A 27,786-nucleotide genomic window follows, 5' to 3' on the forward strand; every position below is an offset into this window, starting at 1 on the left:
ATTGATGTCTAAAGTAGAGCAGTTTCGTGAGGCTTCACTTAACCTAGGGATCTGTAGAGTTTTTTTTTTTTTTTAGTTTTTCGAGACAGGGTTTCTCTGTGGTTTTGGAGCCTGTCCTGGAACTAGCTCTTGTAGACCAGGCTGGTCTCGAACTCACAGAGATCCGCCTGCCTCTGCCTCCCGAGTGCTGGGATTAAAGGCGTGCGCGAAAACATCCTTCTGTTTGCATAATTACAAAGTTCAAATATAAGAAAATTGGGATCAGAAACTTCATAAAAGGACTCTTGAGGCTGGGGAGATGGCCCAGAGGTTAAGGACACTTAGTGCTTTTCCAGAGGACCCAAGTTCAATTCTCAACACCCACTTGGGGATGCTTACAACAGCTTGTAACTCCAGCTACTGGGATCTGATGCCCTCTTCTGGCCTCTACAGACACTGCAGTCATGTGTGCAACACCTCCCCCCCCCACTCCAGCTACAGAGATCTGATGCCCTCTTCTGGCCTCTACAGACACTGCAGTCATGTGTGCAGCACCTCCCCCCCCCACTCCAGCTACAGAGATCTGATGCCCTCTTCTGGCCTCTACAGACACTGCAGTCATGTGTGCAGCACCTCCCCCCCCCATATTTACATAATTAAAAATAAAATACAGTCTTTTTTTTTAAGACTCTTGATTTAATAGAGTTAAGCATGCTGGAATAATGAATGAAAAGCATTAGATAATATTGGTGCTCTAAAATGTGGTACCTGTCAAAGTGACAGTAAATTAGTTAGATGCGGTACCGCATACCCATAATCAACACTCAAACAGAAGAATTTCAAGATTGAAACCACCTGGAATATATAAAGAGACTTGTCTAAAAACCAAACAGAAATTATTTTTTCATTAAAATTATAAAAGATGAATAGACAGGTAAATTTATTATAAAAATTTATCTTTTAAAAGATTTATTTATTTACTCGTGTGTGTGTGTGTGTGTGTGTATTCACCACATGCGTGCAGGTGTCTGAAGTGCTGAGATGAAGTCAGCTCCCTTGAATCTGAAGTTCCAGGTGGTTGTGAGACTCTCCATGTGGGTACTAAGAACTGAACCAGCATCCTCTGTAAGAGCAGCAAGTGTTCTTAACCATTGAACCATCTCTCTAGTCCCCAGAATTTAGTTTGTAAAAAGCACTTGTGAGAAAAATACAACTATAAACGACCTACAAAATACATAGCAGGTCTTTGCTATGGATAAAGTATAAGGTGGCCTGTGGAAAGAGTTATAGCGGGTTGCAAAGATGACAGATTTGGGGAATGTGGATGTATTTTAGTGTTAGAGCATGCGCAAAACTGTAGCACAAATTTTAGTTCGTCTTAGTAATAAAAACCCTGAGTTGGATATTAAAGGGCGAAAGCTGAGAGATCAGAGAAGCAGAGTGGCCAGCCACTAGAGAGCTATCACCTCAGATCGAAGGGGCGATCCTGACCCCAGACTGTGTCCTCTGACTGCACCCCAGACGTCATCTTCAGACTACACTACTCCTCAAGCTGACAGAGCTCCTGTCTCCTCCCACTTTATATTCCTCTCTGCACCCAGCGTGGCTCCTGTCTCCACCTCCCTAGTGCTGAGATTAAAGGCATGGGATCCCAAGTGCGGGAATCACCTTTGTGTGAACTGTTTCTGTTTTAGACAGACTCCATCTTTTGTAGCCCAAGGTAGCTTGAACTAACAGAGATCCCCCTGCCTCTGTCTTCTGAGTCCTGGGATGAAAAGTTTGTGCCACCATTCTCCAGCCTCTAGTGGCTTAGCTCTGCACTCTGATCTTCAGGCGATCTTTATTTGTTAAAACACAAACAAAATATCACTACATGAAACCTGGACTTGCTTTTAGGTACTACAGAGGGAAAAAGAGAGAGAGAGATGAAGAGAGGCAAGGAGAGCAAGGAGCTTCTGATGGGGAATCTTTTCTTTCCCGTAGTCATCGTTGATGATGTGTCGTTACAATAGAGAGACCCTATGAGGAGGAAATCAAAGCAAAATCTTTCATGTGAAGGATATTTTTTTTTACATTTTCTTAATGCGTGCTTCCTATTCACTACCTTCTGGATTTTGCAACTCTAAACTTTATAGATTTGCAAGAGATGGTCTAAACAGCTTTTCTTGCCATTGAAATTTGCATTGTGCGGTACTTTCTCACCAAATTATATGCAAGAGATCTAAAAGTGTTTTCTCTGTCTTCCCCGTTTTCCTTAGGCATTGTCATAGGAGTCTTGGTTCGTGGACACAGTGAGCTCTCAAATCTGGATAAATTCTACTTTGCTTTTCCTGGCGAAATTCTAATGAGGATGCTGAAGCTTGTCATTTTGCCACTGATCATATCCAGCATGATCACAGGTACTTTGTGTTCTCTGATTATTTAAGGAGCCCATGAGAACCTTGGCTGTTCTTTACTAAATATGGAAAAATAAAAATGCATTAGGTGCATCATACAGGCATGCATACAGATCACACACACGCAACACACACATACAGAGAGAGAGAGAGAGAGAGAGAGAGAGAGAGAGAGAGAGAGAGAAAGAAAGAGAGAGCGCAAGAGAGCGAGCTCATTTGCAAAGCACATTCCCTTGGCTTGAAGTGTAGTGGGATTCTTAAAGTGGCATCGCTTCATTGTGTCGCTGCCCCGCTGGTACTGTTGACCCCAGCTCAACCCTTCATTTGTTCAGCATGTGATGTCTTGTGAGCAAGATGCCATTTTTAAACATATTATGTATAAAATTCTATCTAGGGCACAGAATGGGGAAATGCATATTTGGCCATGGAAAGGTCAGCTTATGTCCTCGGGAAAAACGCAGTTGTCAATTTCGATCATGTTTTCAGTAGCTGGCTCCTTTGGTTCCCAGCTTCAGCTCTCCGGCCCACTAACTTCTGGGCAGCTGTCTTGAGGGTGCCTCTCCTCCTGGCTCGTCACCCACTCCCTCAGCACTAGCTCTAGGTACCTGCCCTGCAAGCCTTCCATGGTGTCAGCAGCCAGGAGCTACGGAAAAGGTTTAATTAGAGTTTGCATCCTAGTCTCAAAGGCTAGTATTTTTAAATCTGCACTTACAACACAGTTGGATTTGGACGTGTATTTCTCCTTTGGGTCATTATGGCCAAATGAGGCATGGCAGAGTTCCTTCAAACTGCACCAAGCATTCTTATGTACAGATTGACATATTTTTTAATGACATTTATCTGGAGATGGTACGCTGCTGTGCACCTTCTGTGCTTCTTACACTGATTTTCATTCTGGCACTTGATAAAATGTGACATGGTGTCTCTCACTAGTGTTATGGGCTCGAAAACGCAAGGCTTTATGTAACTATGCAATTAGGAGCCTTGACATGTCCTCCTTCCGGAACTCTCTTCCCAGTGTCATGGCAAAGGCTCTGTCTGTGGAGTCTGACATTAGAGGTGGCAGTGAGAGCGTCAGCACTGACGTCATTCGCTACGTTCTCTGAAAAGCTGTCATATTTGCTGATTCCCAGGTGCCAAAGTCCAGGCAGACCAGAGCCCCATGGGATCATTTTTCTTAAATGACCTCGCTGTTCTTGGCTTATTAGAAACCTAAAGAGAACATTTAATTACTTTTACTTATGGGTTTAGTTATGGTTAAAAATTCCCAGTTTCTTTCAAGCCTAGTAGTCTGAGAGGTTGGGGCAGGGGAAACAGAAGATCCATTATTCATCTCATATAATGTTTGCTTATTTAAATTATCGAAAGCATTTGAAGTTTGGAAGATTTCTTATAAATACCCAGATTTCTGGCATTAAAAAGAAATCAAATCTGCAAACAGAGCCCATGGTTCCTCATATCAATAGTGTCCCGGAACAAGAGACAACTGTTTGATTTAGCTGGCACAAATGCATTTGAGGACACCAAAGTCACCAACCACCATTCCCTAGTCTCTGCTCTCTCATTGCCTGCCTGGCTCCTGTAAGCACTGCAGGTATAACTTGGAATTTTCTCCATGTTGAAGATCCTTAAATCAGTTCTTGGACTCTTTTAGACAATATGAAGTCTTGGGCTTCACTCTCAAGAAAAATATTCACAGGCTGGAGGGATGGCTTAGAGGTTAAGAGCACTGGCTTCCCTTCCATAGGTCCTGAGTTCAATTCCCAGCAGTCACATGGTGGCTCACAACCTGTAGTGTGATCTGATGCCGTCTTCTGGTGTCCATTCATCCATGCAGATAGAGCACTTGTATACATAAAACAAATACATAAATCTTCTTTAAAAAGAAGAGTATTCACATTTGTACATATAGAGAATATTTTGCATGTATCTAATACAAAGCTTATAAGCTATGTGATGTATGACATGGTTTGATTAAAAAACAAACAAACAAACAAAACCTAACCCAGAATAGACCAGAATTCATATAGAAAGCCAAAGTTTAGAAGAAAGGGTAAAAATATGTGTATGAATATACTACTTCTATAATGGTGTGTGTTTGGACAGTATCGTTCTCAGCAGTAAATAACTCTTCCAGATTTGCAGGCTGGAGGTTTTTGTGTGTAGGTTGACCTTGCAAATTATGTAAGGAAATAATTTACAGCTCTCAGATTCCATCGGTAGCCCAGCTCCTCTATCCCAACAGTAGCCCACAGCTCTTCGCTTCCCTTTCGCCAATTGCTGGGAGCCAAAGCCAACACATACCTTATTCTTTTTATATAAAACAATGAAAGGTCAAAGGTTTGAGGGACGTGAGTAGAAGCAGGCTGGGAGGGCAATGTCACATGTGTGTGTCTAATTGTCGGGTTAGTAGGGGAGAGTTGGCAGGAATGTGGGGAAGAGGACTCATTTATACCTTTTTTATTACCATGTCAACTGAGAAGCACAATAGAAGGGAACATGTTCTGATATTTCCAGCTAGTAATTCCTGACAGGTTTTATCCTAAAGGAGTATATTCCTAGAGACCCATTCCAAGACTCAGGTAGAGGGCCCTCGGGATAGTGCTTTCATGATGATGCCAAACAGTGTGAATGTGTGTTACACACATGAGTTAGCATGTTGCAACTGCTAAAAGCCGGCTTGCATACATACCGAATGGCCCATGGCAACGTTCCCAGTATAGCTCAGAACAAAAGAAAGAAGCAAATTATACAACACAAAAGACGTTGTGGTCATCTGGACTTTATTATATAGTATTTGCATTTTTAAAAGCTAACCCAAAACTGGAAGATTAACAGCCTTTCAATGAGAATAGAAAAAAAATATGGTCCATTTTGCTTTCTTCACATTGTTGAGGTGAGCACGTGTTATTTTTGTTATGGTGTTTCTTTGTCTCGTTTCATATTTTCTTTTGTTTAAGAAGGAAATGGAAGAGTGGATGAGTTCTTCTCTGTGTACTTCAAACTGTGTCTCCTTTTCTTCTGCCTCCTTCCCTTCCCCAGCTGCTTTCCCTGCCAAAGCAATGCCACTTTTACCCTGGCATACCGGTCCTTCTCCAGGCCCTACACTCACCTTTGCCTCTGCACCCAGAGATAGGGTGATCCCATTACAAAAGCCTTTCCCTAGGGCAATGGCCTTAGTCCATTCCTGGAGGGGTAGGATAGGGGGAGGGGCATGGGAGTGAGGGCTACAACAGAAGTGTCAGGGAAGCTGCAGGTTGGGGGCGGGGTTTAATAAGTTCTCTGGGAATAGGTAGAAGCAGAAGAACTGCTAAGACTCAGACCCAAGACTAATAGAGTGAGCGCCTGTAGGAAAAACAAAAACAGCCACCACACTAATCTGTCATCAAAGCCTCCTGTGGGATAAAACTGCGTATTTTATAGCTGTATTTTTCCATTTGTTTTTGTTTTTCAAGACAGGATTTCTCTGTAGCTTTGGAGCCTGTCCTGGAACTAGCTCTTGTAGACCAAGCTGGCCTTGAATTCACAGAGATCCACCTGCCTCTGCCTCCTGAGTGCTGGGATTAAAGGTGTGTGCCACCACTGCCCGGCTATAGCTGTTTTTTTTTTTTTAACATCAAATATCCTTGGTGACATGTGATTAGGAAATCATGTTTATCTGGGAAATTTGAATTTAAACTTGATAGAAAATAGTGTAGGATGATGTTGTAAGACCCCACTTGTTCGTTTCCTGGACACCCAGACTCCCAAAATAATCACACAGAAATCATATTATTTGCAATACTGTTTTCCCAATAGCTTAAGTGTATTTCTGGCTAACTCATATCTTAAATTATCCCATCTCCATTAATTTGTGTATTGCTATGAGGCTGTGGCTTACCGGGTAACGCCATGGCTTTGCCTGGTGGGGCCCCCCATTAGGGCTCACTCATCCAGTGGGTCGGCTTGCTGAACACTAGTTGTCACCTGCTGTATACCCCCATAGCCCTCTGCAGGAGGGGGGACATGGTATAGTAGCAGCATTTCCATAGACAGGATGTCATCGAAAGCCAGAATTCTCACCATGATTTACATCCCAAAGCAAGAGTACCTTCCTGCCGTGATGGAGATGTGTGTGTATGCCCTTTGAAAGTTTCTGTTTCTAAGCTAAGTTCTAGCAAACCTCTAGAGAAATCATGGGGGGAAATGATGGAGCTGCCTGAGAACTGTGGCTCTGTGAAAACCCAGGAATAGGTCACCACGACTCATGAGCTTTTATCTGGGTCACATTTCTTCAGTCTGATGGCTGGAGCCTCCCACCACCAGCACAAGAAAAGATCAGCCCTTCTCATCCCATTCCGGGATTCCAAGGCACATCTTCCTGGCAGCTCATAGTACCCAGGTAAGCTGTGCTCCCTAAGGCACAGCTGTGCCCCCTGCTGTCTGTTGTGGCTGCCATCCAGCCTCTATCCTGACAAGGTTCCTCTTCACTCCTCCATCTCAAGGGGCTCAGCAATTCTCCACAGAGTGGATGAGGTCCGAGTGTTGCCAAGGACTTAGGCATAATCAAAAGCAGTTAAGACACCAGCATTCAGTCACTCCCAGAAAGGGCTCTTCAGGGTCTATGCTCCTCAACAGGGCTCCCCTCTTCTTAGCCACTTTGCTTTGAAGATGGTAGAGAAGCATCTGCCTCCACACCAGAGTGTTCCAACATGGTTCACCTCAGGCCCAACACCTGATTCTAATGAGGAAAGGCTCCATCACCACCCAGACTTCCTGTCCCAGGAAGTGTGTCCTCTGTAACATGTGCCATTGGAGACAATCCACCTTAGAGAAAACCTCCTTTGCTGTCTTGAAGGATTGGTCTTTGCTTTGAAAGCCCATCGAAGTACTTAACCCTAGTACCTGCTGGGTTGTTGGATCTCCACCAAGCCAGTAGATCCTGGAGAGTGTCCAGGTCAGGGTGAATCAGATCGATGTTGGCTTCAGTGTGTATTTCTTCCCGAGATCAGGAAGAAGCTCGTGTTTAACTGTTTCCTGCAAATGTCTACAGCATACAAGGGTGTGCGGAGCAAGTCAGGAAATGTCCCTTTGAATGGCTCAGGGCTTTCCAAGTTTATGCCAAGCTGAGAAAACACCCTTCTTTCGCTCCTTGTCTCTCTGAGGCCAAGTGTTTAAATACCAGAACTGAGTCCATTTCCTGAGCAGGACACATCACCAAACACTAGATATCAGTACAAACTCTGCCCTCTATTTATCAAAAACAACAGTGCCAAGATAGCGCTGGTTGAATGATTGGGCGTATATCTGCATAGATCTCCAAGGTATTCTGACTTTGCATTCAGAAGATTAGAATATTACCACAGATTAGAAAGTGATTGTTACTCTAACTCCTACATTAGGGTTGCAAAATGTTTCAGGTTTGCCTTACACCATAAAAGGAAACCTCTCTTTTCCTCTTACTTCTTAACCAAGAAAAACTGAGGCCTTATATGACCTTATGGTTTTAAGGCAGGTGTAGTAACTCAAGCCTCTAATCCTAGCATGTGGGAGGTGGAGACAGGAGGATCAGAAATTTAAGGCCAGCCTTGGCTGCATAGTAATATGGTGAGTTTGAACCTAATTTGAGCTACATAAGACCCTGCATAGAAAAAAATATATTAATCAATGTCTTCAGAAGTTGCTGAGAATGCAGGTGGAGAAAAAGTGAAGTGGTTTGAAGAATCAGAAGTATCTCACCCTTGACATTGAGTCTTGCACAACTCATCAGGTTGTCTTGACTGATGAAGGCATTCTTTTTTATATATAAGCTTTATTATTTAAAAAAAAAACATTGAAATTAAAAAAAAGCATCACACACCAAACTAAAGCAGATTCAAAGTCTACATTCTTTTAAGGCTATCCATATTCATTTATTCATGGTCTTCTGTATGCCGGAAACAGTCCCATACCCAGCAGAAAGAGCCATGCTATGCACCTCACTCAGACAGGGTCATTCAGTTTTATTAATAAATGCTTATTAACCACAACTACATGAAAACTAACAGGAAAGCAAACACACTTCTAAGAGGGTGAATTCCAGCCGCCCACCTGTCCACGGAACTAAGGTCCTCTGAGAGCCAAGATGGGTGTTCGCATCTGGACAGGAAGACTTGAAGATGCACGTATCACTTAATTGCACAACTTGGCATCGGCTGGAAGTCACCTGTTTGTAAACACAGGTGGCTGACAGCTTGCAGGTGGATATCAGAAAGAAAGCATGCAGGGCTCTCCTGAAACTTCAGTAGTTTATTATTCCACTCAGTTTTTTTTTTAAATGAAAGTACCATTTCAAGATGGTTTAGAGACTGAGAACCCTGTGTTGAAGAAGGCAAAGAAGGCAGAACCAGTGGGCTCATCCTGCATTTTAAGTGCCCCCTTTCCTTCTCCCAGCCTTGTTTGGGAATTGGAAATGAGCCGGGGTATCTTTATGAAGATGACTTAATCATCTTCTGGAGACCCTCAGGGACATAGCTCTGAAGCTGGCAGATTGACTATATTAACTTGGTTCTATAATGCTCCTCACCCAAGGGAGATGCAGAAGCAGTAGCCTTCCCATAAATGTGCTGTCTGCACAGAAACAGAATGAAAAATGGCTGATAAAGGAGCCCAATTCAGCCTCTTCCCAAGACACTGAGTCCCAGAGTATCAACCATGAGTGGGCATGCCTTCTGCTAGAACTGGTGCCAGGAGGTTCCGTTGACTGTAAGAAACTTTCCCCCACCCCCAAGGGAGAGCGAAATACTGTAGAGATTTCAGTGACTCTCCAGTGTTCTAAAAATATAGATTCTAGGATACCATTAATTCATTCCATCTTCAGTGAGCCAGGCTCAGTGGTATATCCACAATTTATAAACTTAAGGCCTATCCTAATGAGAAAGAGAATATTGCAATGTTTTCTGGGAACAAGGCAACATGAGAAGGACTTTTGAGGGAAGGATAGAAATCAAAAGAGAGAGGGAAAGGGAATTCAATACAGAAGGGAATGGAATAAGCCATAGCATCTCAGGTCAGAAGTAAGACTTCAACCAACCAGAGTCCTAGAAACTTGGGATGGGAGGGCGTAAGATGGGAGGATGCACATAAGACTTCATACAACTCACTTAGGGCTCCGACAAGCCTGCACACTCAGGAAGAGAATTACACAATGACATTCACCTGGGTCATTCTTTACAAATAGACACCTTAAGAACTCTCCTCGTGGAGAAGGACCTATCACAACTAAACAGGAGAGCCAGACCTGGGAGCCACACTGCCTGACTTTCAACACTGATTCTGCCATTCACAGTGAACCCCAGATACATCACCGGCACTCAACTGTAAAAACTGTCTCTTAGTGCTTTTTTTTTCAGCTGTCAGAGGTTTCCAGAAGGTCTCTGAATTGGCACCAGAAGTTGCAATGGTTGATATTAGGATTCAGTTAAACATGTGTGAAGGCGTGAAAGCTGTCATTCAAGAAATGCAGCGAATATTAAAAGACTCTGTCCACAGCCTGTAACATTCACCAGTTCTACCTAGAAGCCTCAGCTACCAATTGTGTAGAATTGGGATCTGCACAGGAGGATAAATACAGTTGTGTTATGAGACAAAAATCATCTCCCCAAGCCCTGTGCTAACTGTGGCTGTGAAAACATTCGTGTGGACATTGGGAGAGAACGGTTGAGTCACTCAGATCCCCTAGAGCAGTGGTTCTCAACCTTCCTAATGCTGCAACCCTTTAATACAGGTCCTCATGTTGTGGTGACCCCAGCCATAAAGTTATTTTCATTGCTATTTCATAACTCTAATTTTGCTATGGTTATGAATTATAATGCAGATATCTATTTTCCAATGGTCTTAGGCAACTTGTTCAATCAATCCCCAAAGGGGTCGTGACCCACAGGTTAAGAACCAATGCTTTATACTGTATTGAATGCATTCATTGGATAACAAGCCTTGCAAAGAGCTTGCGGAATCTTCTGAACAACTGACCCCCAAACACCAATGGCTCCAACATTCTGTGATACAGGAGAAACCCAAACAGCCAGAGAACCATACACGTGCATGCATGCACACACTGCAGTCAGTGGGGCGTGTCATGGGGTGTGCACACCTGTGCATATGGGGAGCCCACAGGTCAATGTCTTCCTCTATCGTTCTTCTACATTTGTTTTTGGAAACAGAGTCTGCTACTGAACCAGGAACTTGCCGTTTTATCTGGGCTGGCTGGCTAGCAGGCTCCCAGGGCCTCCAGTCTCCCTCTCATGATGCTGGGCTGAAAACTGCTACCCCCCCCCCAGCTTTTCTTGTAGGTGCTGAGGATCTAAACCCCAATCCTCATGCTTGGATAGCAATTCCTTTAGCCACTGAGCCATCTCCCCAGCCCCACTCACTGTTTCTTGGTCGACTTTGAGGCAAAACCTGGACCAGATGACAGCGACTACTCTTCTATAATCTACCTGAGGATGAGTTTATTTTGCTAACTTCACAGAGAGGTGTAGAGTTGTGATACAGCCCTTGTTAAGGGAGCTCTACAATTGTGTGAGTGTCTTTAAGAAACACATGCCACAGGTGAAGCATTCAGACAGAAGAATACATTCTGCAGGCTCCCTCTGCCTTTGCCATCCCAGAAGTATTCATCCTGACAGCTGAGATGTCCAGTACCCTAGATTAACACAATGAGATTATGCCCAGCCTTGTTTTTCACCTGGAGAATGAAAAAACAACATTTCACAGTTTTAAAAATGGTAACATGTTTATTTACTCCATGTTGCAACCCTAAGAAGTAGCCAAGTGGGCGGGGTCTTGTCTCCATCTGTAGAGATAAGGAAACCGGAGGTTGGAACAAGATTAAGCCTCTTTCCCGAGATCACATAAATCACAGGGTAGCACCTGGGACAGAACATTCTGCTTCCCAGAAGGCTGGGGTAGACAACTACACATGAATATGCTAAGTAGTGTGTGTGTGTGTGTGTGTGTGTGTGTGTGTGTGTGAGAGAGAGAGAGAGAGAGAGAGAGAGAGAGAGAGAGAGAGAGAGACTATGAGGCTTTTACAGTCTAGTGAAATTAAAGTGATACTTTATTTGTGTTTTAATAAATAAAGCTTGCCTGAAAATCAGACTGCAAAGCAGCCACACTAGTCAGCCATACAGGTCAGGCAGGCAGTGGTGGCACACATCTTTTATCCCAGTGGCCACACTAGTTAGCCAAAGAGGCCGAGCTCTAGAGGGGAATATAAGGCCGGATGAGACAGGAACTCGCTCTCTTTCAGTCTGAAGGTTTCGCAGAGGCAAAAGCTCTCTAGTGACTTGGCTACTTTGCTTCTCTGATTTTTCAGCTTGAACCCCAGTCTCTTAGTTTTTACTATTCGTGCCACAGCAAATGTTAATCAGTTCATTGATTCTTATTTCTAAGCGGAGCACATGGCCCCCTGGGGCTCAGACAACTGTCCCAAAGAAAGGACTTAAAAGCCAGATGAGGAGTGGGGAATAATAGCTGGAGAGAAAGGGCTTGGAGGAGGAGCTTGGTCCGACAAAGAAGAGGGCTGGGTGATGTGCTGTGTCCAGCAGGTACACATGCAGGCTGGAGAGATGTCCGTGGGGTCTCATCCCCCAGCGTAAGGCTTTATTATTTTATCCTCAGTGCCCCTGGAGGATTTCACTGGAGCGTGAAATTTTTGCCGCTTTAAAAGCTTTGGTGAATGGCTGTGCAGCGAAGGATTGGGGATGGGAAATGGATAGGAGGATGTTTATCAAGTGTGCTCTGTTGCTCAGGGACACACATCACTGACCACTGATGCCATAGGTGCAGATGGCAGGTCTAATCTTCACAGGCTGTGCAAGCTGAGGTTGTTCAGCTTGCTCCTTGCAACCAACCTGAAGGAGATGCACAGGCTTTTAAAGATGACCGTGTTCATGAGTAAATCGAGTTTGGGAATAAAACCCAGGCTTCTTTTTCTCTTTGCGCAACTGACTTCTCTGCTGGTGACAAAGCTGGAGTCACCCATGCGGTGGTTTAACTCCTGTGTCACCCTGAGCTTGGATGTTATGTCCACTCAGACCTCCGGAGCCCTAGCAAATGCCTGACTCCAGTGTCAGAGTTCGTCTTGGCACCTTGACTGGAAGGTACAGAGATTGTCACGAAAACTTCATGCTCAGGTGGGCGGGAGCTTCATCAAAGAGCGCTCTGAGGAATCTCTGGCCCTCGGATATTTATTTTTAAAGTCTGCTATTGTTTAGCCCACCCTGTTTCCTTTGTAGTGTTGTTATAAAAAGAGCAGATGATTATCCCGCTGGCCCAGCGCCAACATCCCTGCTCACTCCTCAGAGCCTCCTCCCCTTGTAAATAAAGAGCCAGCAGGTGCCATGAAAGTCGAAGGACAACCCTGAGCTCTAACCCTGTTTCCAGGCCGCAGCCCTGCCTCAAAACTGTCCCGGGTTATGAATGGTGATCTTGCTCTAGGCATTTCCCATCTGATTCCATCATGTCTGTCCTGGTCTCGTCTGCCTGGTGACACCTCGTGCTCCTGAGAGGACCCTGCTCCAGGACTTCATGAAGGATCTCATTATTAAGTAGTATGGAGAACTTTCTAACGTGCCACAGATCTAGCTGGCCTGTCTAAACAATAAGCAATAAATAAACTTCATGGAAGTGGGAATTATAAAATAAATGTCTCAACTCTGAGGAAGTGGGTGCACAGTAATGAAAAAAAAAAGTCGAGGCACCAAGCAGTGGTGGCACCTGCCTTTAATCTCAGCACTCGGGAGGTAGAGGTAAATAGATCTCTGTGAGTTCAAAGCCAGCCTGGGCTACAGAGCTAGTTCCAGGACAACCAGGGCTACACAGAGAAACCCTAAATTGAAACACAAAGAAACAAGCAAATAACTTGAGGGACACTGAGAGGTTAAACATGTTCCTTCATGGACTTCTTTTTTGGTGACAAGTATTCTCATTGGCCGCTCCGGGAACTGCACCAAACCACCGTGTGTAGAAGCTTTCTGAGGAGACTGCCTGCTTTGCTCTGCTCAGCTGACACAGTGGACTTGTAGTAGCGAGGGGATAACCTATACCTATAAAACTGTGGCTCTTCCTGTCACGTGGAAAGCCTGGAGTACAGACATTCAGAGTACTTTACTTACTGCACTGATCTAGTGAAGAATAAGGCTCGGGACTGGAAGTAGCAGGGGACCGCATGCAAGAGAATGCAACTTCCTGTGTAATCCTCTCTCCTGCCTCTGTGATGAGAAGGTGGAGAGGGTTCAAGGAGTTTCCTTAATGGTGTTGAGTCTAAGTGTGTCCCCTTGACATGGTTGAGTGCCCACTTCATGCCGAACATTCTGGAAAGGTATGGAGACTGTGCTGTGTTGTCCATATGGTCACTTATGGCTATTTGAATAGAGATTCATTTCAATTAAGTAAAATTATAATTCGGTGCTTCAGTCTCTTAGACACCTGGCAAATGCTCCCTAGCCCTATGTAGCTTGAGGCTACTTCAGTGGATGACGTAAATACAGTTTCTACAGCACAGGAAGGCCTGCTGGGCAGGGCCGCTTTGGAATTCCCTGGCACACGGAGGAAGCCGATGTGTCGTGCACGGTGCATGAGAATGTGATCTTTGGGGTCAAACCTGCGTTGAGAGCCTAGCTCCACTGCCTGCTTTCCCAGCTTGGTGGCATGCTGCAAAGCCCATCTGAGCCTAAGATTTATCCTTTCTAAAACTGGGCTAATAATGCCTACCTCACTGAATTAAAATGAAGATTAAAGGATGTCTGTGATCAATGTGCAGTCATGGCTCAAGACAATGTCAGTTGCCATCATCAGCATCTTCCACAGATATAGGGTACTTATAGTATCCAGACAGACGTTTCATAATCACTGAATTCTGTCTTTGTCTCTGTAATAGTTTTGAGGATATAGCTGTTTTCCCTATTATCCTTCTCTGTAGTAGTCATCAACACCCTCCCACCAGGGTACATTGTAAGTCTTTCAAAAGCCCAGGCTTGGGGGCTGTGGTACCCTCTTATTTTTATGAATACAATGGGAGAGAGTAGATAATATAGAGAAGTATGATTGTTGATTTTAGGACAATTTTTGTCTGGCTGGGAAACATGAATGACCAAGGCAGATTGGGGAAAAAATGGGAACAAAGCTCTTCCTAAGGGTGAGCCTGAGACAGGCACTGCAACTACTGGGATGTATCGATTTAAGATATTTCCACCAAGAATACTGTTTTTAGAAGCCTTTTGTTGCCAGCTGAGTCCTTAAGCTGAGGCTGAGGCACTGAATTCATGGTGGTGAGAGGTATTTCATTTCCTGGGAAGAAGAAACAGAGAGAAAGGGGGAGGAACCAGAGATGAGCTTGCCCCATGTGGGGCTCTCTGTAAACACCATGGCCTGCAGAGTGTAGGTTCCAGGGAGTGTCAGTCCAGGAAGAGTAGGTCCAGGGAGCGTAGGTCTAGGGAGTGTCAGTCCAGGGAGTATCAGTATAGGGAGAATCGGTTCCAGGGAGAGTAGGTCCAGGGAGTGTCGGTTCCAGGAGGCGAAGAAGGAAATTTGGCTCAGTTCGACTCAGTGGCTGATGCTGCTTCAAACAAGGAGAGTCTGAATCAGAGTTATTTATTTTAGGTATATTTAAACACAGCACAATTTGGGGGGAAATTTTCCTGGTGATAACTCAATCCCTTGAACACAACAAATCTTAAGGCCTGACTACAGCAAAACTCTTGTAAAGAACATGTGACATCTTCCATAACGACAAGCTCATTCATTTTTGAACTGTGATCTTCAGCTCTCTTGAGTGTTTTGGTTGTTTCTACTATTGCAACTCCTACTTTTGAATGCCTTATTGTCACGAAAATAAGTTCTTCTCAACACACTAAACTCTATTTTTCCCCACCCCCCAAAAAAAAGAAAGAAAAAAAAAAGGCTAGATTTCAGACTTGTCCTGGAAGTTGGTAAATGGACACTTAACAATATCTTGGGTGAGTACTGAAGGCCAGAGACTGTCTCTCCAAATACTACCTTCCAGACAGGCAGTCCACGGGTCAAAGAACAGTGTTTAGGATGAGAAGTGACACTGTTCCAACAGCAATGACATCCTCCTAGAGTTCTCCTGTCCTTCAGACGTGCACCAGGAGCTACGAGGATCGCAGTCCTCCGGTCACTTCAGAAGATGGGCAGGATTTTATGGTGTGAGGAATGCCCCTGGCAGCCACCTGCGCGTGCTGCTAGCCCCTCAGCTCCAATGGCTTCCCTTTGGCGTTGTCTAATGATAACCTCTTCCCTTCCCCCTGCTGCCCTGAACTCCAGGCTTTGCACACAGTGGTGGGGCATCTCATGTCAAAATGAAAAATCATTCTCTATGGTGACACTTTGGCTTAAAATAGGATTCTCAGCTTAGAAATCAGGCCTTGTAGAATTTGAAATCTCTAAACGACAGCCTGCTGCAAAGTTTCTCAAGCTGTCCCATCTCTCTCCCAGAAACTCAGAGAACATCAGTCGACTCGACTTGTACAAGCATCCCTGGGGAAAATGTGTCTAGCAGAGACAGATGCCTCCTGCCTGTAACACAGCCATCCCTTCAGACAAACCTCTCAGGCCTAGGCAACATTCAGTCATTTATTTCTGTCTCTTGACTTCCCAGCACCATGGAAATTATTCATGTCCTTCCAGCCTTATATTTTTGAAGTATCTCATAGTAACAAACATGTATAGTACATTTGTTCACCTAGGAATAATTTTGGAAGTCATGAAAAGAGCTGGGACATATGCTAGGGTAGATAATGAAATTACCATGATTTATGATTGTATTAAGTTCAGAGACAATCCAAAGATCCAACAACAAGGGACCAAAGCACATTATAACCCAGCCATGTGACAAGACGATTGTGTATGAATTAAAATTACCTTTAGGGTATGTTTGTGACAGTGAAGACTAATACTTTTTTTAAAAAAAAGATTTATTTATTTATTTATTATGTACACAGTGTTTGGCCTCCATGTATGCCCACATGCCAGAAGAGGGCACCAGATCTCATTACAGATGGTTGTGAGCCACCATGTGGTTGCTGGGAATTGAACTCAGGACCTCTGGAAGAGCAGTCAGTGCTCCTAACCTCTGAGCCATCTCTCCAGCCCCCAAGACTAATATTTTTATGTTAACTATAAAATTATCTTTGTTTACAAAACTGAGAAAAAAATTTAGTAGAATGATAACTATGGTTGGTGAGATGAAGTGTGTTTGTGGGCTGGGGTGATTAATATCTATTACTTTAATAATTATAGACCGATATTATCTTCTTAGTTTGAGCCTTCTGACAGAAAAGACAGAGAGACCAGTGGAACTGTGATTTGCCTAGTGTCACTTACAATAAGATCATTAACTTGGTTCAAGATAAATGGTTCCTCAATATTGAATTTCAGCGGGAGCTTATCTCTGCTATTGAGTGATATTACATATGTATTCTGACAGTGTCTGTATGTTACCTACAGAAGGGGTCTTCTTCTATTTAATGACCAACCCCAAGAAAACCAGAGGCCATGGCCATGGAAGTGGGCAGTGTAGGGAGTCTGTGCCCCCCCCCGGCTTCCACTCCTGAATTCCTCATTTGCAATCTTAAAATGTTTGCTATGTCTTATAAACTGTGAGGTGCACACCACTGCTCTACTGAGGCCCTAGTGTTGGAAATCCACCTTTTATCTGTAGCATGACCTTTCTCCCTCTCCCTCTAGGTGTCGCTGCCCTGGATTCCAATGTGTCTGGAAAGATTGGTCTGCGTGCTGTCGTGTATTACTTCTGCACCACCCTCATTGCTGTGATTCTCGGTGATGCTTCTTTCTGACTCCCTCTTCCTCCTGTGTGTAGTAAAAGGAGCGGCGGGCTGCGTCCCCACCACCCAGCTAGTTTATACCCGAAATAACCACACCAAACTGTATTAATTAAATTACTGCCAGGCCCATTATCTCCAGCCCCTTATTGGCTAACTCTCACATATTGATCTAACTCATTCCTAATAATCTGTATTGCCATTTGACTGTGGCTTACCCTTATGAGTCTAACCAGCGTCTGTCTTGGAGAGAAGAGCCATGGCATCTACCACACTGCCTTCTTCCTCCCAGCATTCTGTTCTGTCTACTCCACCTATCTAAGTTCTGCCCTATCAAAAGGCCTAGGCAGTTTCTTTATTTGACCAATGAAAACAGCACATAGAAAGAAGACCCTCCCACACCACCTATGTATTTGTAACTTTGTGTTCAAAGTAACTGGGCTTCTTAAAGTGTACATTTTAGCCAGAAATCAATATTGTACAAAATTACCCAGGCTGGTGCTGCCTTCAAGTCTACATAACACCTTTTCTGTAAACAAAGTGTACTGCAGACAGAATTTTGACTGTGGTTCTTGGTATCAAAGTCGCTGATAAAAACAGAGAGGAAGTGACATTTCTGTGCTCTGTCAGTATCACTGGGGAGAAAGAAGTAAGACCAAGAGTCTATATAATTTTAAGACAGATAATTAACCTGGAGTTAATTATCATTACTAGAAGTAATAGAACATTACTAGAAGACAGTTCCAGAAAGGTTGCTGTGTATCTGCAGGTAGAAATAACAGAAAGACATCAAACAAATGGTGTGCCTTTGCTTCAAAGCCTTCTGTGGCTGATGTCATAGACTGAAGAACAGAAGGAAGACTGGACCTAGTGTATCCAAAAGCAGCTCAAGAAGACTTCTTTTCTGCATGCACTCACTGGCTTCTGGGGCGGGGGAGTGGTAATTAGGGCTTAGCATTTCCTTGGGAACTTGGGGCCCTCCGTGTCACAGTATTGCCTTGACCACCACCATGTCACCTGGTTCTCTAAGGGCCGCCCCAGGATACCAGCTGCCCTGGAAGGTTTTAATTCTGTTTGAATACTGTCCTTGGCTGTAGGTATCGTGCTGGTTGTGAGCATCAAGCCTGGTGTCACTCAAAAAGTGAGTGAAATCAACAGGACAGGCGAAAGCGCTGACGTCAGCACAGTGGATGCCATGCTGGACCTGATCAGGTGAGTCTTGCCAGCGGGTGATTTCCTCGGTGGCTCGTCTGTATGGTTGCACAAGGCCCTATGAGTGATTGAATGCTCTGATGTCTTAACATTTTTAGGTGTATATTAAATGGTGCACATATGTGGAGGTCAGAAGACATCAATGGTTGACCCTCTCCTTCTGCCTTATTTGAGTGAGAGTCTTTTTGTTGGCTTCTGTACATGCTAGGACAGCTAGCCCTTGAACTTCTGCAGATTCCCCTGTACCTGCCTCCATTTTTACCATATAAGCACTGAGATTATAACCATTCCAAGCTTTACATGAGTTCTGGGGATTTGAACTCAGATCCTTATGCTCACGCAGCAAGTACTTTACCCACTAAACCATCCCCCCAATTCAATATTTTAACATTTTTAATAATTTTAAATTAATATGCGTCTTTGTTTTTCTGTAAATGTCTACTTGCCAAGCATGGTTCAGAAAGCAATGGACTCATCTGAGAAAATAGTCACTTGGATTTCCTGAGTCTCCAAGGCATGAAACATAGCTGTTTATAGGATCCAAACAAGTGTTTTCACACCCATATTTCATTGGTTTATGTATTTAATTCAGTAACTGTGACAGAATTTGCAACTGGCAAATAAAAATGGAAAGATAGTGAAAATCAAACAGCTGCCTTAGCTCTGTATCCATCTGCCTGTACAGCATTTCCCCAAGAACAGCAAGGGCGTCACTTAAAGAATCTGTTAAGTGGCGGTTGGCTAGGAGAAACTTAGCAAGGGGGCACCCTGCAAAGCAGAGCCCAGGAGAGAAACCGGAATGTCCAGCCTATGCTGTTCTCAATTCTGTTGACATACAGTTCAACGACCAAAAATATCTGTTTCCCTGATGTAATCATGTTCTCCGTGTCTCCAACAGGAACATGTTCCCTGAGAACCTGGTTCAAGCCTGTTTTCAGCAGGTAACATCCATAGGTTTGTTTTTGAGTTACCCCTCTGTCCCCATGACCCACTGAGACTTCATTTTTTCCAACGACACAAGAAATGAAATTAGCCCATCAAAATTTGGGAGCAGAAAGTTCACCTGTGGATGATGGGATTTCAGGTGACTCCTGTCTTTAGGACCATGTCAAATACATGTCATGATTGACAGGTCTCTTCTCATGTATGCTCTTCCCCTCACATAGAGAAAAGCAAGTGTTTGCTGACATGGTCTATTTTATTTGTCTGTATTTTGGAAAGCCATGTTATATTTGTAAAGAACTTGGTCTTCCTGCAGATGCAGTGCAGTGGACAGAAGAGCTGTCCATCTCTTCCTTTCCATCCTTGGCATGGTGACCATCGGTGTCTACCCCACACCATGGTGGCCAGTCCACCCAGAACTGGGGCTTTTTCTTAACATCATTGGGTGTCTGTTGGTGGAGTTCTGCAGCAAAGTCATGGTGTTTTAGACTTTTTTTCTCATGAATGTTTACCACTGTCTTCACCCCACTGAAAATCCCTTTCTGTTTATCTGGGTTCCGTAAGACAGCTGAGTCGATCACAAACTGCTGTATTCATTTACATAAATTACATGAACAGAGACCTCTATATATACCAACAAAAGTGGCTATTGCATTGCTATCCTGCAGTCCCCATCAGGAACAGAACCACCTCTGTTTAAGGGGTGCCTTTGCAGCTCAGCTCCTTTGGTTCTTTGGAGGGTTCAGAGTTGGCAGAGGTTCTCCCTGGGGGACAATTCTTCATAGCATCATAATATAGTAGCTTTTTCACAGTCCACCATGATGGAATCCTCACAGAACCAAAACAGGGCTGGCTGAAGGGAGAAATTCAACAGGAATCTCACTGACAACACAGCCCTGGAGGAACTGTTGATTTGGACACAACCACCCAGTTACACCTTTCTTGGAACTTATTAGTCACCACGACTATCTTTATCAAAGTGCTAAGGTTATTTTTCCAGATTAAAGACGATCAGTTTATAAAAACAAAAATGATTGACAGGACTCTCCCTGTCTGTGAAAGTCCCTACAGATAAAACCTGCTTCCTTTTGCATTCCCCTATCATAAAGGGGGGAGAACATTCTGGTATTATTGGGATTTGGGTTTTCAGATCCCATTTTTAGTCCCAGTGCCTCCTGGAAGGATCATCAAAACCTAGAAGCAGCAGATGTACCATCAGTAGAACCCTTAGGTGACAGATATTTGGCCAAAATAACATCCCTGTGGTGTAGCCCCAATTGAATGCTAAAAAAAAAGAGTTGTTTTACTTTGTGTGCACTTGCTCTTCTCCAACATGCAGTACAAAACCTCGCGTGAAGAAGTGAAGCCTGTCAGTGATCCTGGGGGGAACGCGACAGAGGTGTCTGTCACCACCGCCATGACAACAATATCTAAGGTACCATCTGCCGCCCTACCCTTCCCCGGCATGCATGTGCCAGTCTTGAGTGGCAGGAGAGAAAAGGCGTTGAGTTTTTTTTTTTAAGACGTTCAGTTTTATTACGCACAGAATCCACGTTTCTGAGTTTTTCTCTTCTCCTAACGTATCTGTAGCCCTGGAACATTTTGCAGTCCCCAAGAGTGGCACAAAACTGTGTTACCCACGGTACCTGAGTTCGAACTGAGGTTGGATGAGGCTACTATATCTTGTCATTTTGGTTTTCATTTAATACACAAACATCCACCTTGGTATATGTTTTATCTCACTTTTATTTACCCAGCATGCATTTTCCTGGTTATTTCGTGGTCTGTTTATTTATTTTACTTTGTCCTGTATTACACTGAGGATCTCTTTCGCTTTATGTGTGTGGGTGGTTAGGCATACTGGGGATTGAACCTTGGGTCTCCTGCGCACCAAACATTCTGACCTTGTGCTGTTTCCCCAGGGTGCATGCCCCTGCCTTGCATAGTAACAGCTATAATTTTGGGTATTCCCATACTTCTGCACTTTGCTCAGTCACCGCCATTACCTTCTCTTCTGTCCTCCGTAAGAACCCCACCTACTCTCATGTGTATTTGCATGTGTGTGCGACTTGACCACTAAGCTGCTTCCCAGCCCTATAGACTTTTCAATCTGGAGTCCATATAGAGGAGAAAGCATGCAATATTAGAGTTTCAGTTCCCTCTATACTTCGTATTCCTGCAAATGATGTGATTCCATTCATCTTTATGGATGAATGAAACTCCACGGTGTGTATGTACCACATGGTGATGGATTTCCTCTCTCCGTTCACCTGTCAGTGAGCGTCTCGGCCGTATCTTTGCTGTTGTGGCTAGTGCTGCAATAAACATCAGTGTGCAGTATTTCTGTGCTGTGGGGACTCTGAGTATGTCCAGGAGTGGTGTTGTTGGTTATGTCTGCGACGCCTCTGCGTCCTTGCCAGCACTTGTTTCCTTAACAGCAGCCATTATGACTGGGGTAGGATGGACTCTCGGTGTACTTTTAATTTGTATTTCCCTGATGGTGAAAGATATTACACAGTTTTCATATACGTATTGATAAGTTGTTGATTTTACTATATAAAATTGACAGAAGCAAAGTAATAAAATGCTCCATAATGTTTCTAAGGACAAGAGCACGGCGATGCCCTCTGCAGAGAAAATATATGTGCTATAGAAGCTTCAGGCATGAGTAAGTCCTGTTAGCTGTGAATTCCATGCTAATGAATCAACATATAGAAAACCAGACATCTCTAAACAGAAATGCACATTAGTCATGCACTGACTGCTTGATATAAACGATGTAACAAGGCTCCTGTATTTCTCCGTGGAGTACTAACATGGTGACCGTGGGGACTTTATAGAAGATGACTACCAGGAATAAAAAGCATCAACTATTCATAGAGATGATGATGAACCTTGTCACCTTACCATGGCCACTCCCTACAGCTGGGTACTTTGGGGTCTGTTTTAGGGTTGCAAGGCTATATACATAGAATAAAGGCCCCTGGTTCCTTGTCTCAGTCTCTCCCCTGTATGTGAATCTGAGTCCATATCATCTTGGACTTCAGAAGGACCTCATGGCATGTGTGCCAGGTTCTCTACATGGGACCCAGCCCCACTCCAGAATGCAACCAACTCACGCCTGTTCTGCCATGTAAGAAACACAGTGGCGTCATCTCCATTCAGAATAGATTTCGTCATCAGACTAGACCATAAAGTCATCAAGACCATCACTAGGCTTTGAGAGCTATTGAGGTTTCAGGATTGGGGAATCAAATTTGTGGGCCTGAAGAGACACTTTGTAGACCCATAGTAGACTTCTGAAGTATAGTAGACTTCATAGTAGCCCGAAGAAAGTATTTGTTCTGAGTTTAAAGTGGGAGAAAGAAGTGGGGAGGGGAGGAGGGAGACTTAAGGGGAAGACTATTCTGAAGTGGGGAGGGGAGGAGGGAGACTTAAGGGGAAGACTATTCTGGCAACTTAGTAGTTAAATTGAAGCTGGATATGATAGTGCGTGCTTATAAGCCTAGAACTCAAGAGATTAAGGATCACCCTGGGCTACTGAGTGAGTCCCTGTCTAAATAAATAAGTAGGGGCCTGGAGAGATGGCTCAATGGTTAAAAGCACTTGCTGCTCTTCCAGAGGACCTGGGTTCAGTTCCCAGAACCTACATTGGGTATCTCTGTACTCCAGCTCCAGGGGATCTGATACCCTCTTCTAGACTCCATGGGAATCCCCACAAACATAACATAAACACACACATTCACACGTGTGTGCGCGCACACACACATATACACACACACAAATGAAACAACTAAGTGAATAAATATAATTTAAATTCAGTAAGCCATTGTTGGCTTCCTGCTTTCTACTGCAAAAAGCCTTCATTTCTCCCAACTATGGCCATGGGCCCTCTGTGGCCCAGCTTCTACTTGCCTCCCACGGTAAGGGTGGGGCTGTCTTCTGTGTAGATACACCCTTTGCTTGCTCCTTATTCCTGACTTTTGATAAGATTTCACAGTTTTCTGAGCACCCTCCATATTGGAATTGCTGGTGCACATTAAGAGGATAGTGGAAGAACAGCTATCAGGTGACATGTGACAGATTTGTCACATCCCCAAGCAGTGAGTGATGAATGTCATCATCAGAGAAACCAGGGTGCTTTGGGAGCATTATTGGAGCAGGCTACAGAAGCCCAGTGCATCACACCTTTGGCCGATGGCATTCATCTTTCCTGAATATGCTCTGTCTCTTGGGTACTGTGGTGGCTTGGAAGAAAATGGCCCACAAAGAGAATGGCACTATTAGGAGGTGTGGCTTTGTTTCAGTGGGTGTGGCCTTGTTGCAGGAAGTGAGTCACTGTGGAGGCTGGCTTTGAAGTCTCATAGATGCTCAAGCGACACCCAGTGACTCAGTTCATGTGCTTGTCAATCAAGATGTAGGACTCTCAGCTCCAGCACCATGTCTGCCTACATACCTCCATGTCCCACCATGACGATAATGGATGAAACCTCTGAAGCCGTGAGCTGCCACCTCAGTGAAATGCTTTCTTTAATAAGATCTGTGGTGGTCATGATGTTTCTTCACGGTAATAGAAACCCTAAGACAGGTACCCATGCCTCACTTAGCTTTCCTTAACCTCACAGACAGCATTCATGTCCTAGTTTCTGTGTGACTCTTGTAACTCATACTATGGCTGTGCGGTTAAGATACTAACACCATCTCAGTATTGGCTCAGGTTTCTCACAGCTCATCCTGTGTCTCCAGCGACATTTTAAGACCTTGTGCTGTAGCCTGTGCCGTTGGAACACTCTACCGGCACCATAAACATTTGTTCTGTTGTGAATAAGAAATGACAGGTACCCCGGTGGCTCATCAGCACAATTCTTTATAGTCCTGCTCTGCCCCACACAGATTATGTTCTGTTAGTAAACCGCATGCTATCTTTTGCTCAGAATAAAGAAGTGATTCATAGCATCAGACGTCTGGCTAGTTTTTATGTCTTTAAAATCCCACCCGTAACCTCAGACTGAAGGCAGTGATGAATGTCCCTCAGCTTCGTTCTCAGGAAGGAGCAGATGGTATAACGTCCTCCAAATGTTCATGCTGGTAAACACCGTGTAGTTCTTGCATTATTAATTTCTACCTTTTAAAAAGAAATCTCCAAATGTAGTTAGTGGTTAACCCTGGAAAATGCCCTGATCCTAAAATTCATAAAAATTCACAACATTCAGCACTGGAATTTTTCAAAAGACATGTTCACAGATGGGCTTGTTAAAAAAGAAAGAAACAACAACCCCATAAACTTCAGTGGAGGGGACGGAGCGCTTCATGTGTAGGCTTCCTTCGTTGTCATTATACCTCTGGTTCCCAGAATGCTTCAGTGGATTCTCATTGTTTTGATCCACAGAACCAGACAAAGGAATACAAAATCGTGGGCCAGTACTCAGATGGCATCAATGTCCTCGGCTTGATAATCTTTTGCCTCGTCTTCGGACTTGTCATTGGAAAGATGGGAGAAAGGGGGCAGATCCTCGTGGATTTCTTCAACGCGTTGAATGAGGCTACCATGAAAATCGTCCAGATCATCATGTGGTGAGCAGCGCCGACTGACACGGGTTTGCTTCCCCTGATAACACCTTCTCAGAGCTGGGAGGAAGAGGCTTCCCTTCCTCAGCCAGCCCTTGCTAGAGAAGGCAGACATTTAAGATCAAGACTGGCGACTTAGCTAATTTCACACCTTCCTCGGGAATTGACAGGCCCTGAAGTCCGTCAGCCATTGTCTCTTCCCTCAGAGGCCTGGAGCTACCCAGTATTCCTGTCGGAAGGGATCTGAGAAAGTTCCTGGGGTGTATGAAAACAAGGTGCTTTTCTTTTTAGGCCCTGTGCAGAAATGAAATTCAAAATATCACAAGTGTGCTAGCTTGGGTATCAGCCCATCTGTACAAGAAAACTGTCTTCCAGCATCCCGTGATACCACCTGTCTGTCCGTCTCTGAGATGCCCTAAAGTTCAGCTTTCCTGGACCACTGTTCCCTGCCCTAGCTTGTGTGGAATTGGTTCAGCATTTTATAATCCAAATAATAGAAAGTGAAAGCAAAATAGCCGGTGATAACAGCCAAGGAAGTCACTTAATCCCACCGAAACCTCAGCTTCCTTGCCTGTTAGATAAAGACAGTAAAACCTACCCCAGGGCTAGGGGAATAATGCCAGGGAAAAGCTTCCCAGGCATAAGACCTAGCTAGATAGAGCTCCACATGGAGCCACTGTGGTCACAACACTACGGCTACTATCGCCTCTACTGATGACACCTGAGAAGCAAGACGATCATAGCTGGGGAGATTTCGCTCATATGCGATGAGCAGATATGATCGTCACTAGGGCGTGTGTGCTTTTGTAGTACACTTTCTGACCGGCTGCCCTTCATTGGGGGTGGAGCACGCAGACACTGGGGACAGCAGTGCATGCTGGGCTTGAAGCTGAATGCTTGGCTTCCTCATTGCCGGCCTCCCAGTGGCGTGAGCATGCGCACTGAGCAGTCCCGCGCTGTCTTCTTCCCTCCCCGGCAACCTGTCCGAGAAACGCTCCGAGGACTCAGTTGTGTCTTTCTTGTGCTTGCTTTCTAGTTACATGCCCATTGGCATTTTGTTCCTAATTGCTGGGAAGATCATTGAAGTTGAAGACTGGGAAATATTCCGCAAGTTGGGCCTTTACATGGCCACTGTCCTGAGTGGGTATGTCCGACTGAAGAGAAGAAACAGAATTCCCTGCAGATGCAATGGGGCTGCTGTAGAAAGGCCAGGGTGTAGCTGGTTAGATGGCTTTTCTCCCGTGTGCGGGGGAGAAAGATGCGGTTTGGAGCTAAGAGAGCATCAAGGTTGCCCTTTAACAGCTGTATCGTAGGTGGATCATGCTGTGCTAATTGCCAGCTCCTGGCAGAACAGCCTGGACCAGACTTTGCCATTGTCTCTGTTGGTTGGGTTTAAAACAAGAGAAAAACTCATTTGTAGGCTCTTGGGGCTGGCTGCTGCCCTCTCCTTCCTTTAGAATGTAAACTAATCAAGCAGGAAAGAATGCCACCCACATACCCCAAGGCTGAAAGAAATTAGAAGGACCTAAATAAATTCCATCTCAAGCATGTAGGACTGGTTTTGGTTCTGATGTTCTTGCTGGCCCGGTAGCTACTGCTGTGATTTGTGTCACCAGGGTTATCAGGCTATTTGGTAAGTGTTTGAGACCTTTCAGAAGCCATCAAACAAATAGGAAGGTGACAGGGTTGAGCCCCTTGCATATTTCTCATAACGCAGCTGTCGGCTCCTTCAGAAGAGATATCATAGGTTATGAATGGTGCCACTAAACACCCTGCCAAGGACAGAACGGTCCTACCTACTGAGACATGTGGAGCAAGAGAATGAGCAACTGGCATTGCTTTGCTTTCCGTGGGCAAAAACCCCCAGCCCGAGCCATCAGCTTCCCTCTCAGACCCTGGCTACACTGACAAGTTCCCACAACACAGTATTAGTTGGTAACCCAGTGTGCCGGAAACACAGCTTTTCAACCGGACAGCAGCAGCCTGGTCCTACCGTGGGAAGGTCAGAGTTGAACTGCTAGACCACAGAGATCAGAGAGGTGGGGCTTCTACCTTCTACAGCCCTGCACTGGAGCTGCTGAGAGTCAATACCACGGGGTGGGATGCGCAGTGATTTTTCTGAGGTCTGGGATAATAAGTCCTTTCATAACGGGGTTCTGTTGAGTTCTCGTCTCTTGCTCTATTTATGTTTCTAACAGACACCTAAACGTTATAGCTAAGATCTCATGATTCTCCGGACTAAGAGGACTCTCTCCTCAAACCCTCAGGGTTCCTGTTTGTAGGAATCACTGCTTATGATTTGATCTTGTCTAACTGAACTGCCAGCTTGCCACTTGCATGTTTGCACCGTCTGCTGGCGGGTCTTGTTTAGTCAGCCCTGTTTAGATTAACCTGTAGATTCTTATGTGAGGCACTTTGGGAAGGCAGGAATAGCAAATAAATGAGGGCCAGACCTAAAGTATAAGTTTCTCTTTATTGCAACTCTGACTTCCCTCTTAGATAGTAGACACCATTCCTGAGCCTAGTCCAGAACACAGGATGGGGTGGGCTGTGATGAGCTATAATGAGGTAGCAAGGTTGGGGACAAATGTGACCTTGAAGGGAGGATCAGCTCAGCCAGGGAAGGTGTAGAAAGGAGGGACAATTACCTGAGATTTAAAGGGGGCTTAAAAATTCCACAGGGGAGAAACAGAGAAACAGAGAAAGAAGGAAGATTGAATTCTGTGGAAGGCAGCAGAGAGGAACATCATGGCACACTGAGCAGGAATTGTTGCTTACAGAGATGGAGATGATTTGACCCTCAGTGAGCTGGGAAATCTGTTCAGCTATATGATTCACTGACAACTGTGACAAAGGGTCTCATTTGC

General features: G+C 44.6%; 1 protein-coding gene across 1 annotated transcript in view; it reads left to right on the forward strand.

Annotated features, from left to right (window-relative positions):
* The window catches only part of Slc1a1 (solute carrier family 1 member 1), a 71,712-nt gene that overhangs the window by 34,002 nt on the left and 9,924 nt on the right, over window positions 1-27,786 (forward strand). Inside the window, exons 2-8 of the mRNA XM_075973786.1 lie at window positions 2,238-2,378; window positions 17,103-17,195; window positions 18,295-18,409; window positions 19,308-19,350; window positions 20,691-20,786; window positions 24,741-24,925; window positions 25,956-26,063. Of these exons, the coding sequence (XP_075829901.1) occupies window positions 2,238-2,378; window positions 17,103-17,195; window positions 18,295-18,409; window positions 19,308-19,350; window positions 20,691-20,786; window positions 24,741-24,925; window positions 25,956-26,063 (781 nt within the window). The remainder of the gene's footprint in view (window positions 1-2,237; window positions 2,379-17,102; window positions 17,196-18,294; window positions 18,410-19,307; window positions 19,351-20,690; window positions 20,787-24,740; window positions 24,926-25,955; window positions 26,064-27,786) is intronic.

The sequence above is a fragment of the Microtus pennsylvanicus genome, chromosome 5 (genome assembly GCF_037038515.1).
Source record: "Microtus pennsylvanicus isolate mMicPen1 chromosome 5, mMicPen1.hap1, whole genome shotgun sequence".
Taxonomy (NCBI): Eukaryota; Metazoa; Chordata; class Mammalia; order Rodentia; family Cricetidae; genus Microtus; species Microtus pennsylvanicus.